The sequence below is a fragment of the Phaenicophaeus curvirostris genome, chromosome Z (genome assembly GCF_032191515.1).
Source record: "Phaenicophaeus curvirostris isolate KB17595 chromosome Z, BPBGC_Pcur_1.0, whole genome shotgun sequence".
Taxonomy (NCBI): domain Eukaryota; kingdom Metazoa; phylum Chordata; class Aves; order Cuculiformes; family Cuculidae; genus Phaenicophaeus; species Phaenicophaeus curvirostris.
In genome coordinates this window covers 26,129,245-26,142,734 of record NC_091431.1, presented here as the reverse complement: position 1 = coordinate 26,142,734, position 13,490 = coordinate 26,129,245, and the positions used below count along the sequence as shown (strand labels likewise).

At 36.2% G+C, this 13,490-nt stretch overlaps 1 protein-coding gene across 1 annotated transcript in view; it reads right to left on the bottom strand.

Moving 5' to 3' along the window:
• The window catches only part of AOPEP (aminopeptidase O (putative)), a 187,457-nt gene that overhangs the window by 94,851 nt on the left and 79,116 nt on the right, over positions 1–13,490 (bottom strand). Inside the window, exons 11-12 of the mRNA XM_069880603.1 lie at positions 11,500–11,543; positions 4,058–4,118 (exon numbers count right to left, since the gene is read on the bottom strand). Of these exons, the coding sequence (XP_069736704.1) occupies positions 4,058–4,118; positions 11,500–11,543 (105 nt within the window). The remainder of the gene's footprint in view (positions 1–4,057; positions 4,119–11,499; positions 11,544–13,490) is intronic.

The following is a 13,490-nucleotide window of genomic DNA, read 5'->3' as shown; positions in this document are numbered from 1 at the left end:
TTTAAGTGTATTTAAAAAAGGTTAGTTTTGTAGGGTAGAATAAGAAATTCAGGTAAGAGTAAGCGGGCAATAAAACACAAAGACAAGTCTGTGTAGAACTGAGAAAATCTTCCTCAACAAGGCTATGGTCTTTTACTTTTAAACTCTAATTAAACATTACATAGACTGAAAGAAACAACAGAAACTGTACTTAAGGGAACACATCAGCAGCAGCAGGAATTAAATGGACTTAACTGATTTCATAGGTGTTTTCCAGCTCTAAATGCTGTTTTGTTCTTCTGATTCTACTCCTTGCCAGCTTAAATAATTGACTAAAGTTAGTGGTGTTAAGTGATTACTAGTTGCACATGATGAAAAGTTGCTATAATCCCATGGTGAGTCACGTCTGAGATAGAGATACATGCCAAAGGTTGCCTGATTTGATAAAAGGTATTTTCAACAGTGCTTTACTTTATTTAACAAAACCATGATGTGTTCCCAGAAAAATATTCTCATGAAAGCTTGTAATTCAGAAATGTTTGCCCCTCATCTCTTATGTTCTTTATAGCGTGTGAGAAAGTCTTCCTGCACAGCAAGACTAAAGACAATCACTGTGCTGTGGCACTCTTCCATGAAAGAGAGAAGTGGTCAGGCATTACCACACACCCTTTTTTATAAGACTAACCTTTAATGCTTTAGAAAACAGCAAATTTGGAAGTGTAACTTGGCATGCAGAATTATTTTTTCACGGCAACAGGTAAAACTCTCTTTTTTTTTATCAGTATGATTCCCTTAAGTTTAGTTTTTCTTGGTTACTGCTGGTATATATACGAGCCTGGAAACTGGCCCAACACTTAGAAAAGACCAAATAAGTGTTCCAAGAGTGAAATGGTAATAGAAATTGACAAATACTAGAATTTAAATAGTACTAAGTTGCAAGTATAAAGGGAGATATATACGCAGTTTCCTGGACAGAGCTGGAGAAAGCACTTGAGATGGATAATGTAAAGATGCATGGAAAAAGTACAGGATCTTCAGTTAGACAGATGCCATGACATATGACTGTAAAGAGCACACAGCGTTGATTCCTCTGCTGGAATGAAGTAAGTAATGCTGCTTCAGCAGTCTGAGGAGCGTAAAGTATTTACCTTCATCCATCTTTTGCACAAGCACCTTCACCGTTGTGAAGACAGTGAAACAAAGGGTGAGCTAACAACTCTGTTTTTCAGTGACCATGTTGTTATTTAAGGTGTGCAGGTGATAAGTTTTGTGTATAACTATGAAAGAATATTCTTGAAAACATTTTGGTAGCTAATGTTGTAGTTGAGCCACAAGGTGAATTTTCTTTATAGTCAATGGATGATGTGAATTTCCTTAGCAAAACCCACCAACATGCAGAAATAAAAGATGGCACAGAAATAACCACAGCCACTACAAAATATAAAAATGGTTATATGAGAGAGATAAAAAGGAACCAAGTTTTGACCTGATTTTCAGACGGACAGTACGATGCGTATTTCGTAATCCCACTGCTGAGGACAGCCTCTCCCGTAAAGACGTTTCCTCTCTAAATGCAGTGAAGTCTTACATAGTATTTGTACATTTAAAATGTTTGAATTATCAATCAAGTTATTCTCATAGGCATCTACTAAACCACTAAGAAATGCATTTTGTCCCTCTAAGGGTAGATGCTTCAGGATTAAGAGTGACTTTAAACTGTTACGCTACAGGACTTCATAATGCAGTCTGTAAAATAACGGTGGTGAACAGCGGTTTTTCAGTTGCTCCAGTAATCAAAAAAGGTAGTTAGTCAACTGCAATGGATACTCTGTAGTTTATACTGCTCACACTGACTGACTGGCTGGCTCAGCTGTATGACTCCACCCCAAGGAGCTGATGGAAACTTTCCTGTACACACATCCTAGTCCTCTCACCTGGACATTGACTAGAGAGAGAACCAATCAGTTCTGTGGCATTCCTGGTCTGCTATTTTTGATGCAGGTAAGAAGATGGTCTATGTGCCATCACATATATTCATCATGTTAGCCAAGTTAACAATTTGCTGAAATAAAGGTAATCTAAATACTTTTTAAAGGGGTTCAGTATCAGCTCCTATGTAGTACACAAGAGATTTATCGTTCTGTAGACAGCAAATACAGTCATATTTAGACTGTACAGAATAATATATTGAGGGCTACTAAGCAGTTTCTACAATCTTGCTTTCAGTAATATGGGTTCCCCAAGTGATTTAATAAAACACAAAGAAAAAAACATTTCCTATTGACGGAATGACAACTCCATTTCTTTCAATAAAGTGGAAACTAGTTTCCATCAGATCTGAAGCAACAAGGGTAAATCATCAAAAAGGTTACAGAAGGAAGAAGTCAGAATGCTGATTCTCATAAGAAGCAGAATAGTAAATCTGCACCATTCCTGTTGATGCTAATTATATAAAACTATCAGGGAAATCTTCTTGGTCTTTAAAAAAACTCACAACTATTTACAAGCCTGCTGGACGTGGAAATAATTTTGCTACTCGCTTTGCTTACATAACCAATAGATACTTGCAGGTTTAGTGAAACTACTCACTATTTATTCTGAGCAGCTTATGGCACGCTCTCAGGAAAACAAGAGCTCAGTTTACACACTAATCAAAACAATTTTCAACTCTTTACTTTGCTTCTGAATTTGGAGTTGAATGTGGGACTCTAATAAATCTCATCCTCAATGAGATATGTGTAAGTAAAATGCCAGAAAACTTATTAATTTCAGACAGCCAGTTCAGTACACCTACTGCCGTGCAACATTAGCTTCTCCCTGTACTTGAACAGCTATTCTACAATGTATTGAATTGTCTATCAGGAAAAAAACAATGATCAAAACATAACATTAAAATGAAGGTCCTTTTTCAAGAAATGACTGAACATTAAGATGCATGACGATACTCACTGTCCCTTCTTTCCTCCCAATTAAAGGAAATTTTATTTTCCAGAATTTTAGAGCAAAAGAACAGAGCCCACTTTGATTTTATAGCATCTTCATATATTAGTGTTTGACCTTAGGTCAAAATTTCCCAAAACACTTTCTGCAGAAAACAGTGAACCTGAACACCTCCAAAGCCGCCAAGAGAAGAGCTCAATGACAGTGTTTGGGTACAGCTCAGGTTTTGTGACCACTGCTTATCATTTTGAGCTCCGTACCTGTTTTTACAATTCAGCAAATATGGTCAGTTCTCAGAGCGTGTCATGCTGCCTAAGTATGTACAACTTTGCACAGACACACCAGGACTTATCATTTGCATTCTTAAAACTTTGAGAGGTTTCTTTTAAATGCTAATGCAAAGTGGAAACAAATATCAGGCAAGATTAATCTCAAACAACCTAGGCGATGCCAGCTTAGGGGAAATAAATTAGAAATCGAACCTCAAGGGTATAAAAAAAGCCCATAGTGTTTTCAAGGAAGATTTATACAGAGACATCTTTCTTCAGCTAATTCCAGTTTTGGATCAAGACGAATAATCAAAGCCTTCACATACCACAGACACAACTGAGCATTTTCAGCCCAGAGAATTTATTACATTGTTATTAAAAGATTTAGTATTAAAAGCAGAAAATAATGTTCAGTCTCAATTGCAACAGAGCTGGAACACTAATGAAATATGTTACCCATGCAGCAGATTCTTGAGCAACTCACAATATTCACAACATATCAAAGCACAAATAATTTAACATTGTTACTGCTGTCAGTATGGCTTTCAAGTAATTCGTATACTGACAACCGTGAACAAAGCTCCTTACATTTAGTAGAGTCTGCCATTATACTGTAAAGCACACTTCTATGTGACTACAACATTAAGTACAAGGATCAGGTCTGTAAGATTCGCTTCTTGACAGGAGAAGCAAAATTCTGCTACCAAGGAAAGCTGAGCCCATATCAAAGCGTGCAAAGCAGTCATCATCAAAATTCTTTATTTAAAATCATACCTGTAATAAGTTCAGGTAATGATTTAAATAACCTGTAATGTAATAAGAAATGCAAAACCCCAGAAAGAACTGGGAGCTCTAAATTTTGTATTTACCTTTGGTATTCCGGAGGTGTCAAGCCAATTCTGGAGGATACTTTCTACAGTTAATGCAGATCTTAAAGAAAAAATTAAAAACCAAAAAAAATTAGACACAAATCCACCAATTTTTCTACATGAAAATTAACTGTTGAGAATCTGAGCAGCGGTACTGCAGAGGTACTAGATTCTTGGGGTTTCTTTTAAATGAATAATACCATGAGAAGTGATAAGAGTAAATTAAAAACAGATCAGGTTTTGTGTGCTTAAAACTTGAATGATAAATTCAATGCTTATGACGATTGACAGAGAAAGTTTAAGATAGTAAACAGCATTTACAAAACTCATGAAGTATGAACAGGTGTTCTGCTTCTTGTTGAGTGGATTTTTGCTGCTTTTACAGGAAAAAAAAGTCACAAGCAAGTGAAATTAGCTGGAGACATGCAAAACTAGTGTTTTATTACAGAAGTAGCCTGAACGTAAAGAGAAAATACCAAAGAAAATTAAATCAAATGCAAACTTCCTTAAACTTTGGGGTTTTAAAAGGTGCTGATGGATATTAATCCTCAAAGTTACCAACTATATAATATATTTCAGTTTCATGTTTTCTCACTTTCTTCATATCCTGATAACATTCACAAGGAAGCCACGGAATAGTCTCAAGTGCCAATAAAAGGAAACAGTTTGTCATGATCAAGCTGTGTGGGACTGCAATAACCACCTGCATCAGTATTTGCAAATTCAGAAATCATATCTGCCCTTTTACTGCTGTACTGTTACACTCCCTTCAACGCTGGTTGAAAAAAAGAAAGAAAAAAGAAATCACACTGTCCATGCCATGTGCCAGTACTGAAAAAGGAACCTGAGTGAGCCATCAATGAACATAAATATTCTGAGAAGAATAAATGTGCATGGTCCTGTGCATGTTAATGCCTTGGCAAGACTCATTCTAATACCTGCAGCTACCTTTGTGTGTGTAAAGTAGACTCACAACCAACAACACATCCACAAAAAGAACAGTCATTTAGAAGCTCAGAAGCAGGAAGGCAAATTTTATCTGAATTAATGACAAAGAAGCCTGGTTTTTCCCCCCAAACCCAGACAAACCTGTGCTCACAATTCTGACCCTAAAGGATGTTTACCTATGAATTGCAATTGGCTAAGAAGGATTTGTATTGAATACATCATTCATCTTTACAGAATAATTTTTAAACAACTTTAAATATTAACTTTTACTATGCCAGTTGGGGAGAGATCATTGTTATGCCTGACATGCAGATGGGAAAACTAAGACTTAGAGAGTTTATGAAGTCTCAAAAGCAGTCAAGCAATATGTTAGTGGATGACACTGGTTCACATTTATAGAGTAAAAATTTCTTTGTGTTCACTGATAATAGTTATTACATTTTTGTAATTTGTCTAGTTTCATTTGGAATGACCAAAGATCTAAATTATTGATATTAATACATGTAACAACAGCACTTCTCCAGACATGGCTTATATCCACAGTTAGATAGTCTTAAATTGAAACCAAGATGAAAAATTTACCCTCCATCTCCAGGCAGAACTATGTTAGCATTCTTTTGAGGTAGAATCAGCAGTTACAAGCTCCACTCTACACCATTTTGTAGGGATTTCTTCCATTGTTGCTTACACTGAGCAGTATTTTGAAGGAGGTCTGGTGTACCTAACAGAACAAAATTCTGCCAGTGTGAATTAGGGTGGGAGAACCTGACCAAAATAGAGAGTTAGCTAACTTCTTGTTGAGCAGTTGTTAACAGCATACGTAAAAAATAAGCAATTTAATCTTAAAAAGCTTGTCCAACACACACAGGAATTTTGTAACAAAGGCAAAAACCAGACACCAAGTGCCTTAAAAATCTTGCCTTATAAATGCAACCCTGTGACATTCAGCTACCGAGATATGGTTGCATACAAGGGCAACTGCATCATACTGAAAATTGGAAGAAGGCAGAGACTAAATAAAAAGAACATGCATATTACAATGTGTGATAAAGCCTTTCTCCAGCTGTTGATCTTATGGTGCAGGCCAAGGAGGCCTAAAGTAGAAACAGCACTAATTCAAGTGTCTTTACAAGTAGAAGATGATATATCAACCTGGCTAAGGTGACTTTAAAAGTCTTAGAAGGGAAGTATTTCCCACAAAGACCAAAAAACATTCCCAGTCACTAAATCTCTTGTAACATCAGCAGACTGTAGAAAGTCACAGGTAAAAAAAAAATCACTTTGATCATGTGGTTCAAATAACTGCAACAGTCATGCAGAGCATTTCTTCGTGGCCAGGACTCTGAATTTCTCAGAAATTACCATTCTGCATGTCTGATCACTATGGAAATCCATTTTCTACATATAACTGAACACATACACACCACGCATGTAAAGCGGTGGTGTTCTACACTCAAATTAATCACTAAATATCGAGATTTGGCCAGCTTTAGTAGTACCTATGCAAATTTATTAAATTTAGAGCATTTGACTGCCGCATCCTTCAGGCTATAAACACCTTTACCTTATTTCAGTGCTCTAAATATTGATGTCTAGTCTAAGCTAGTTAGCTGAGTCCCTTCCACAGGGAATGGGGAGAAAGAGAAGTATCTCCAAACAGTGAGTCAATTCACCTTCCTCAGGATATGATGATGTTTTTTCCTGAGTTCTTATTCCTGTCTGGTTACTACACAGGGTGCATACAGGACTAGCTTAAAACTGGACACCCAAATTTTATACAGTCAAAGGTATATCAGGTAGATCATACCATTTATTCTGTTTCAAGCAGAATAACGATTTTTAATTTGTTATTCCATGAATCAAACCCAACACAGCTTAGTGTTTCAATACTGAAGCAGAGGTATCAGCTAGGGAAAAATAATCTTATTTATGCATTTAATTTGTCTTACCTGGGGATAAGAAACAGTCTCACAATGCTAGTTTGCCCTTAATGTAAAGTGTGAGGAAAAAAAAAATTATCTATGCAAAATAATAACACTACCTTTGCTATGTAGTGCCTTTGTTTAATATGACCTCGATTTCTTTCAAAGCACACAACAGCTCATTTCAAAATACTGGCTTTGAAATGAGCTTAGGACACTGAAGGGAACTGCATTGTTCTGACACCACACTACTCCAAGCAGTAACTTCACTAGGAAGTTGCTCAGCTTCTCCTGAAACTTTGACATTTTTCAATGGCAAAGGCAATGGCAAAATGCTGTTACTCCTCTGCCTGCAGCACCTTGTTTCAGCTAAACACCTGTCTTGGAATCCATCAAAAATAAAGCAACTTGTTTTAGCATTTTACAGGCACCCTTCCCCCCCGTATTAGTAACATGCAGACTAATGCAAAAATCTAATCTGAATGTGTTGAGATAATACTGAAGAACTGTGAAGTGCTTGCTAAGGTTTCCATTAATTGCTGGGCTTCAGATCAAGCCTAAAAAGTGTATCACAGATTGCTATTTCAAATCAAATGTCCTTAACAAAGGACACAGGGCCTGATATTTATTGAGGCTGCAGTTCTGTAGAGCATGCATACTCAGAAAGGGCACTTCCCACCTGCTTATGTTGCAGTTAAGCATCTGTCAGAACTTACATCTGGTGTGCATGTGATTTCCTGAATGGCTGTCTGGTTAAGGTACTGGACTGGACTGTGGGGTCTGGGTTCAGCTGATTAGCACTATAACAAAGCTCTTACAAGGCCGGGCAAGTTCTTCAGTTGCTGTGTACTACTGTTCCTTATTGCAAAACGAGAATGCTAATACCTCCATTGTCTATTTCTTTAGCTGATCGGTCAATCAGCCTAGGAATGATCTCGTACCATCCATGCACACTGTTCATGGCCAGATTTAATGTTTCAAAGCAAGCTCTGTAAAATACTAGCATTAATAATAATTGAAAATTAGCATTATAAAAGATATCTATAAATCAAGTTTTCATTGCAAAAGGCCCAAAGGCACTTTACAACCTTTAACATAAACTCCCTTAATTCATCAAAGGGGAGAAACTGCTTTTAGAATAAGACGTGGCAGCAAATAAACAGTGCACATGAAAGTGTGCAAGCATTTTATTTGTAAAGGAAGATAAAAAGTATTCCACATCCAACTCAAAATACTTCAACAAGTGTATTTCCTTCATCTGGATATATATATTCATACACAAACACTGTTTTCAAAGTGAGCCATTTCAGCTAAATTTGGAACCATATTTAGAGTGAAACAAAGCCTAGTAATTGACTAATGATTCTGTCAACTCCTGATAGTTCCAGCAGATAAGATTTCCTTTGGTTTTGTCCAGCATATATATTTTTGCTTACAAAAGAAAAAAAAGGAGGAATCAAAAACACCAGAAAAAAATCTTTCCCAATGATTTGCTTTGGCAGCTGGGTGCCTACCACATTCATGACAATGTGAGCAGTGAAGAAAGCAGGTATGAAAGTATGTATACCTGTAGAACTGAATAGTTTGAAATTACAGCATTATTTTAACTGACAATCTATGAAGTCATTCAAGTAATGTGGTTAGTAAGCCTGAATTATTAACAATACAAACAGCAGAACTGAAACACAAGCCTTCCTTCTTCTATTGTGTATTATTAAAACCATAGTTTTATTAGTACACCTATTTACTTTATTCAATTAAATTAAATAAATATACCACCAGCAACACCTAAAGAACAGAAGTGACCTGCTCAAACAAATCTGCAGTTGTAAAGGCCACAGCAGCTGAAACTCTGATTTATCTGAGGTTTGTGAAACTCACCCTCTGTTACAAGGCCATAAAAACACTGAATCTTTGCACGGCTCACATGTTGGGCAGATGTGGAGAAGATCAATTTACAGTAAAGACTCTGGGTATGAGACTTGGGAAGAATGGAGCCACTGGGAGTTTTATCAAATCAAGTGCACTGTGATATACAGACACATAAAAGAGGAATTTGATGTTGTTTGGTTTAGTTTGGATTTTTTTAATTGCAGTGAAATTTCAAATTATATATGAGGAAATAAGATGCCTCAGTTACAGATGGGATATACTGTAAGTTTCCTACAGAAAGGTCAATATAATAGGAGTCTATAGTCAGTGCATGTTATATTTTATAAGGCTTTCAAAACAGATAGGGATAATGATATATACTTGTTTGTCCTTCTTGACATTAGCCCTTCACATAAAGAAATATGGCAAATTAGGAAATTCTAAAGGACCATAAGGTACTGCTAGGCCTGCCTGATGTCAGTATTCACCCTCAGCCCAGAAACAGGAGGATCCTGCCTTGGAAAACAGATTGCTCGATGGCAACATGCCAATGAATTCGAGCCAGAGCAGGAAGTGAAGTATTTCTATAAATTAGGCATGTAATCCTCCTCCTCCGAGTACAGAAGGCAGCAAAAATCAATGACTGCCACTTAAGACATTATGTCTGTATCTAGGAGCTGCTCATTGCTGGGAATGTACTAAAAATCTCTGGTAACTAAAACCTAAAGGAATTAAGTACTGGAAGAATGAGACTTTTTAGATAGTCTGCTGTATCCAACTGCAGAAAATTAATATTGCATTACACCTATGTAATAATTACACAAAATTTCCACACTGTTGTGTGACTGCTCTTTTCCAACTTCAATCCTGTTCTCATTACAAGTCTCTCATAAGCCAAATTCAGCTCCTAGTTACACTATTTTGCTTCTGTTGCCACAGCTGAGAGCAGGGCTTGGACTGATTTGCTATGACTAATTTGTCTTATCTTCTTTCTTTTCTTGATGAGTAAGTCCATCCTTCATTACAAATTTCAGTATATTAGAGTACTTAATATTTAAAGTAAGAAGCACATAGTTTTAACATAAAAATTTTACATGGTAGAATCGCACAAGTCTAGGAGGTTTTGTGTGCTACAAAGTCTTTTGTTGCTCAAATCTTGAAATGCATTTTATTCCTGCAATTGAAATTTTATGCAAAAAAGCACTCATTTGCAGATGATCTCTAAAATACTTTTTATCTTTCCTTCCTTTGCTTTCACCTAGCACCACTATTTGCGTTAGTACACAGCAGAATATATTCAAGAATGAAAAAACATCTTTGTAATAGGTAAGAAATAAAGGCCTTCTGTATATCCACATTTTCTATTATTCATGGCATTGCAGTTGATATCTGCAGCCAAGGTAATTTTGGCAGTATTTAAGTTCATATATGCTATATGTAAAATGAATTATCATAGATCTGAAATTTTGTCCATATATTCTGGTGTATGATTGAGACAAATTGAGACATACTTCTTTTGCATTAGTCTCACTGAAAGTTCAAGTATTTTCATGTTTCTAGGCTGAAAATCGGATGCTTATTCAAATAACATTTTGCATTTGGGTTTGGACTTCTGAGAAACATAAGTGAAAAAATGAAGGAAAACACAGATTTTATTAAAAAATCAATGTATAATCATGTCATTAAAAAAATCACCTTCGCATATATTCCATTTAATACTGATTATATTTGAGCTGAAAACCCATATCTGATCATGTAAGCAAAATAACATCCTAGAATATGTCATTGGAAAATGTAACACCACTCAAACTAAATCCATGATGCAAGACAACACACTGTCTCAATAAATAGCTTCTCAGCCTATCACTCCCTAAGAAACAGAACAGCTTCACTTAAAAGCTCCACACCTTTGACTTCTATGAATATCTTCTCCCCTTTTTTGTCCAAACTACTCATACAGATTTATGAAGAATTTGGAAACCTGCTCCCCAAACCTCCACTTTTCAAGTGAGAGCATTATTTAAAAAAAAAAAAATATATATATATAAAGCATCACCACAGAAGAAACCGTAATTGTAGCAGTCTAGTAGCACAGAACAAACCTATGGATAAGCAGGGAAGGATTCAAAGCTCTGCTAAAGACTAGCTGTATTATCTTCAGCCAGTCACAGTCACACAGAGCAGGATTTTGAAGGATATGTCAGGCAATTAACACTGGATTTCTGTTAGCATTTTTCCACCTTTCCTCATTTGGCACACTGTGTGACAGGGAGGGGATGGTACAAGACTTCTGCTTGAGGAAAATCCATCTTCTCTGTTTTCCCAGATACACAGCAAAGCTCTGGCCCCCTTGTTCTACTGTGCCATGTGCCAAAAGCAGCTGGTAGGAGGATCACAGATTAATTTGAGGAAGCAGCTGTGCCTGGCACTTCAGACTCTGTAGTGAACGCAGAAGCCCTGACATGCAAGTTAAAGGCACTGCTTAGGAGGAGCACAAGATAGCAACAATACAGCAGGTTTTGTATTTTTTGTGGATGTATTATATATCTGAGAATTTTCAGAAAGATACACACATACTCTTGAAAAAAACCCCAGAACAGCAATACTAAATTAAATCCTACTATTTCTGGCTAGCACAGATGATATTTAAATCTGATTTCTACTTTCTTCTTTGACTTTTCTAGCCTGATTCTCACTTACTTTTTTTGTTCAGGGATGTCTTCCAACAGCATGCAAAGAAAATCCTGGAAAATGAACAAAGCACCACAGTCATTATGGTTACGAAGACACAACTGTCTGCATTACTACTAAGCAATAGATTTATAAAGACTGCAGATAACAGAATGATATTAAGAAGTTTATATACCTGCTATGGTGGTATACTGCTCAGCTATTTATACACCAAACATTATGTTTGTTAGTTTTCCAACCCTCCCAAGCAAAATGTGTCAGCATTGAAAGAAAATGGGCTTGAAAAGCCTGCTGACTATTTTAACACAATCCCACATTCCCATACATACACACAAACTATATTTAAAATTGTTAAAGGCTACAGATTCACCTTGTCAAAAGCTAAGAAGCACCAGAATTAAGCATGTTTATGATAAGTATGATAAGCCCTTAGAAAGTTACACCTTCACACAAAGGTTCTCTGGTACCTCATGCCATACATGACCTTTATTTTAATGATAATCACTTTGACACAACGCGCTCCTCTGAACAATCTCATAAGAAGGGTATTTATTAATAATTATATGCTATTTCATAAAGCAATGCATCCACTTTATTAACATTAATCTTCATGGAGACAAGTTTCATAGGCCAATGATGTTCCTCACTCTGATATGTGAATGCAGTCTGATTTCTGATTGCATGTGCTTGGTCTCTAAAATCTAGAAGAATATTTCCTGAAAGGCAGAAAATGTTTATGTAGGGACTCCACCAAAAGATGCTGTTTCTCCCTCTGATTATGGCATTATTAGGGAATCAAAGAAAGAATGACTACACAACTGAAACTACTGTTAACACAGCTAAGCCTTTCTCCTTCAAACTGCAAGTGAGACCCATGGTATGTTGCAGTGGCTGCAAAATCTGCTTATGACAAAAGTCAAATTATACAGCGCTTGGCTCAGTGTTGCTGTGTCAAGAATGCCATCATCAATTGTGCCAGAAGTCGTTCTGTCCTAGCTATGGTGTCTTGCTGACACAACAATAAATTGTGAAATCCCTTTATTTCATAGTGCTACTTGCAGTTCTGTTCTGTCATTCTATATGTAAACAGCGTGCTACTGTCTCCTTCCAATTGTGGAAGCTTTGCTGGAGGTATAGAGTAAGCTTACATGGAAATAAAAGAATACAAAGGATCATTATTAGAGTAGTTTCCAAAGTGTATGAAAAGTAATACTCAAGTGGTCATCCTTGATACTATTTGCATTGTCTCTGTACACGTTAATGCAGCTAGATTTCTTGATCAGATTGCACTAACTTCTTAAAAATCAGTCCCACAGTATACTTGAAGATATCTCTCAAGTTATTTTATATTCTGTATACTATATTATGAAATTAAACATCTACTTTGTGATTAAAGCTGTCTTAATTTTTTTTCCAAATATCTATTAAGAACAAGGCAGTAACCATCATTCTACATACTTTCTTCAAATTAGGATTTATCTATTCTATTTAACTTCAACTACTTCTGTTTTGATCTTCCAAAACACTGCAGGAAAGCAAATCACCACTTACCACTCATATTTACAGGGCTTCTAATAATTGCCTGTTGCCAAGTCTGCATGACACATCCCATTGTAGGTCTGGCTTTTCATTTGCTTATAATTTTGCCAAAATATAACCATCTGGAGTGAAATTTTACCCTCAGGCTATTTTTTTCTTCCTCCTCAGATGAAACGGTTCAGAAGAGTCAGGAGAAAAGTTAAGGGACAATGAGGGCTGTTTTTAAACTTTGATGCCTGTTCTTTAAGAAGTTCTAGCAACTTTACATTTGGAAGCAAAGACTTGTGGATGACCAGAGCAACCGTAAATAAATGCTGAGTCAGATCATAAAACAAATTATAGTTCATTTTGTGTCTTTGTTGCAGCAATTTAATGAAGCCAGAAAGAAAATATGAAATTACATACCACTGCAGTGATGTATTATTAAAAAACTGGCTTATTCATGTTATTAAATAATCTCA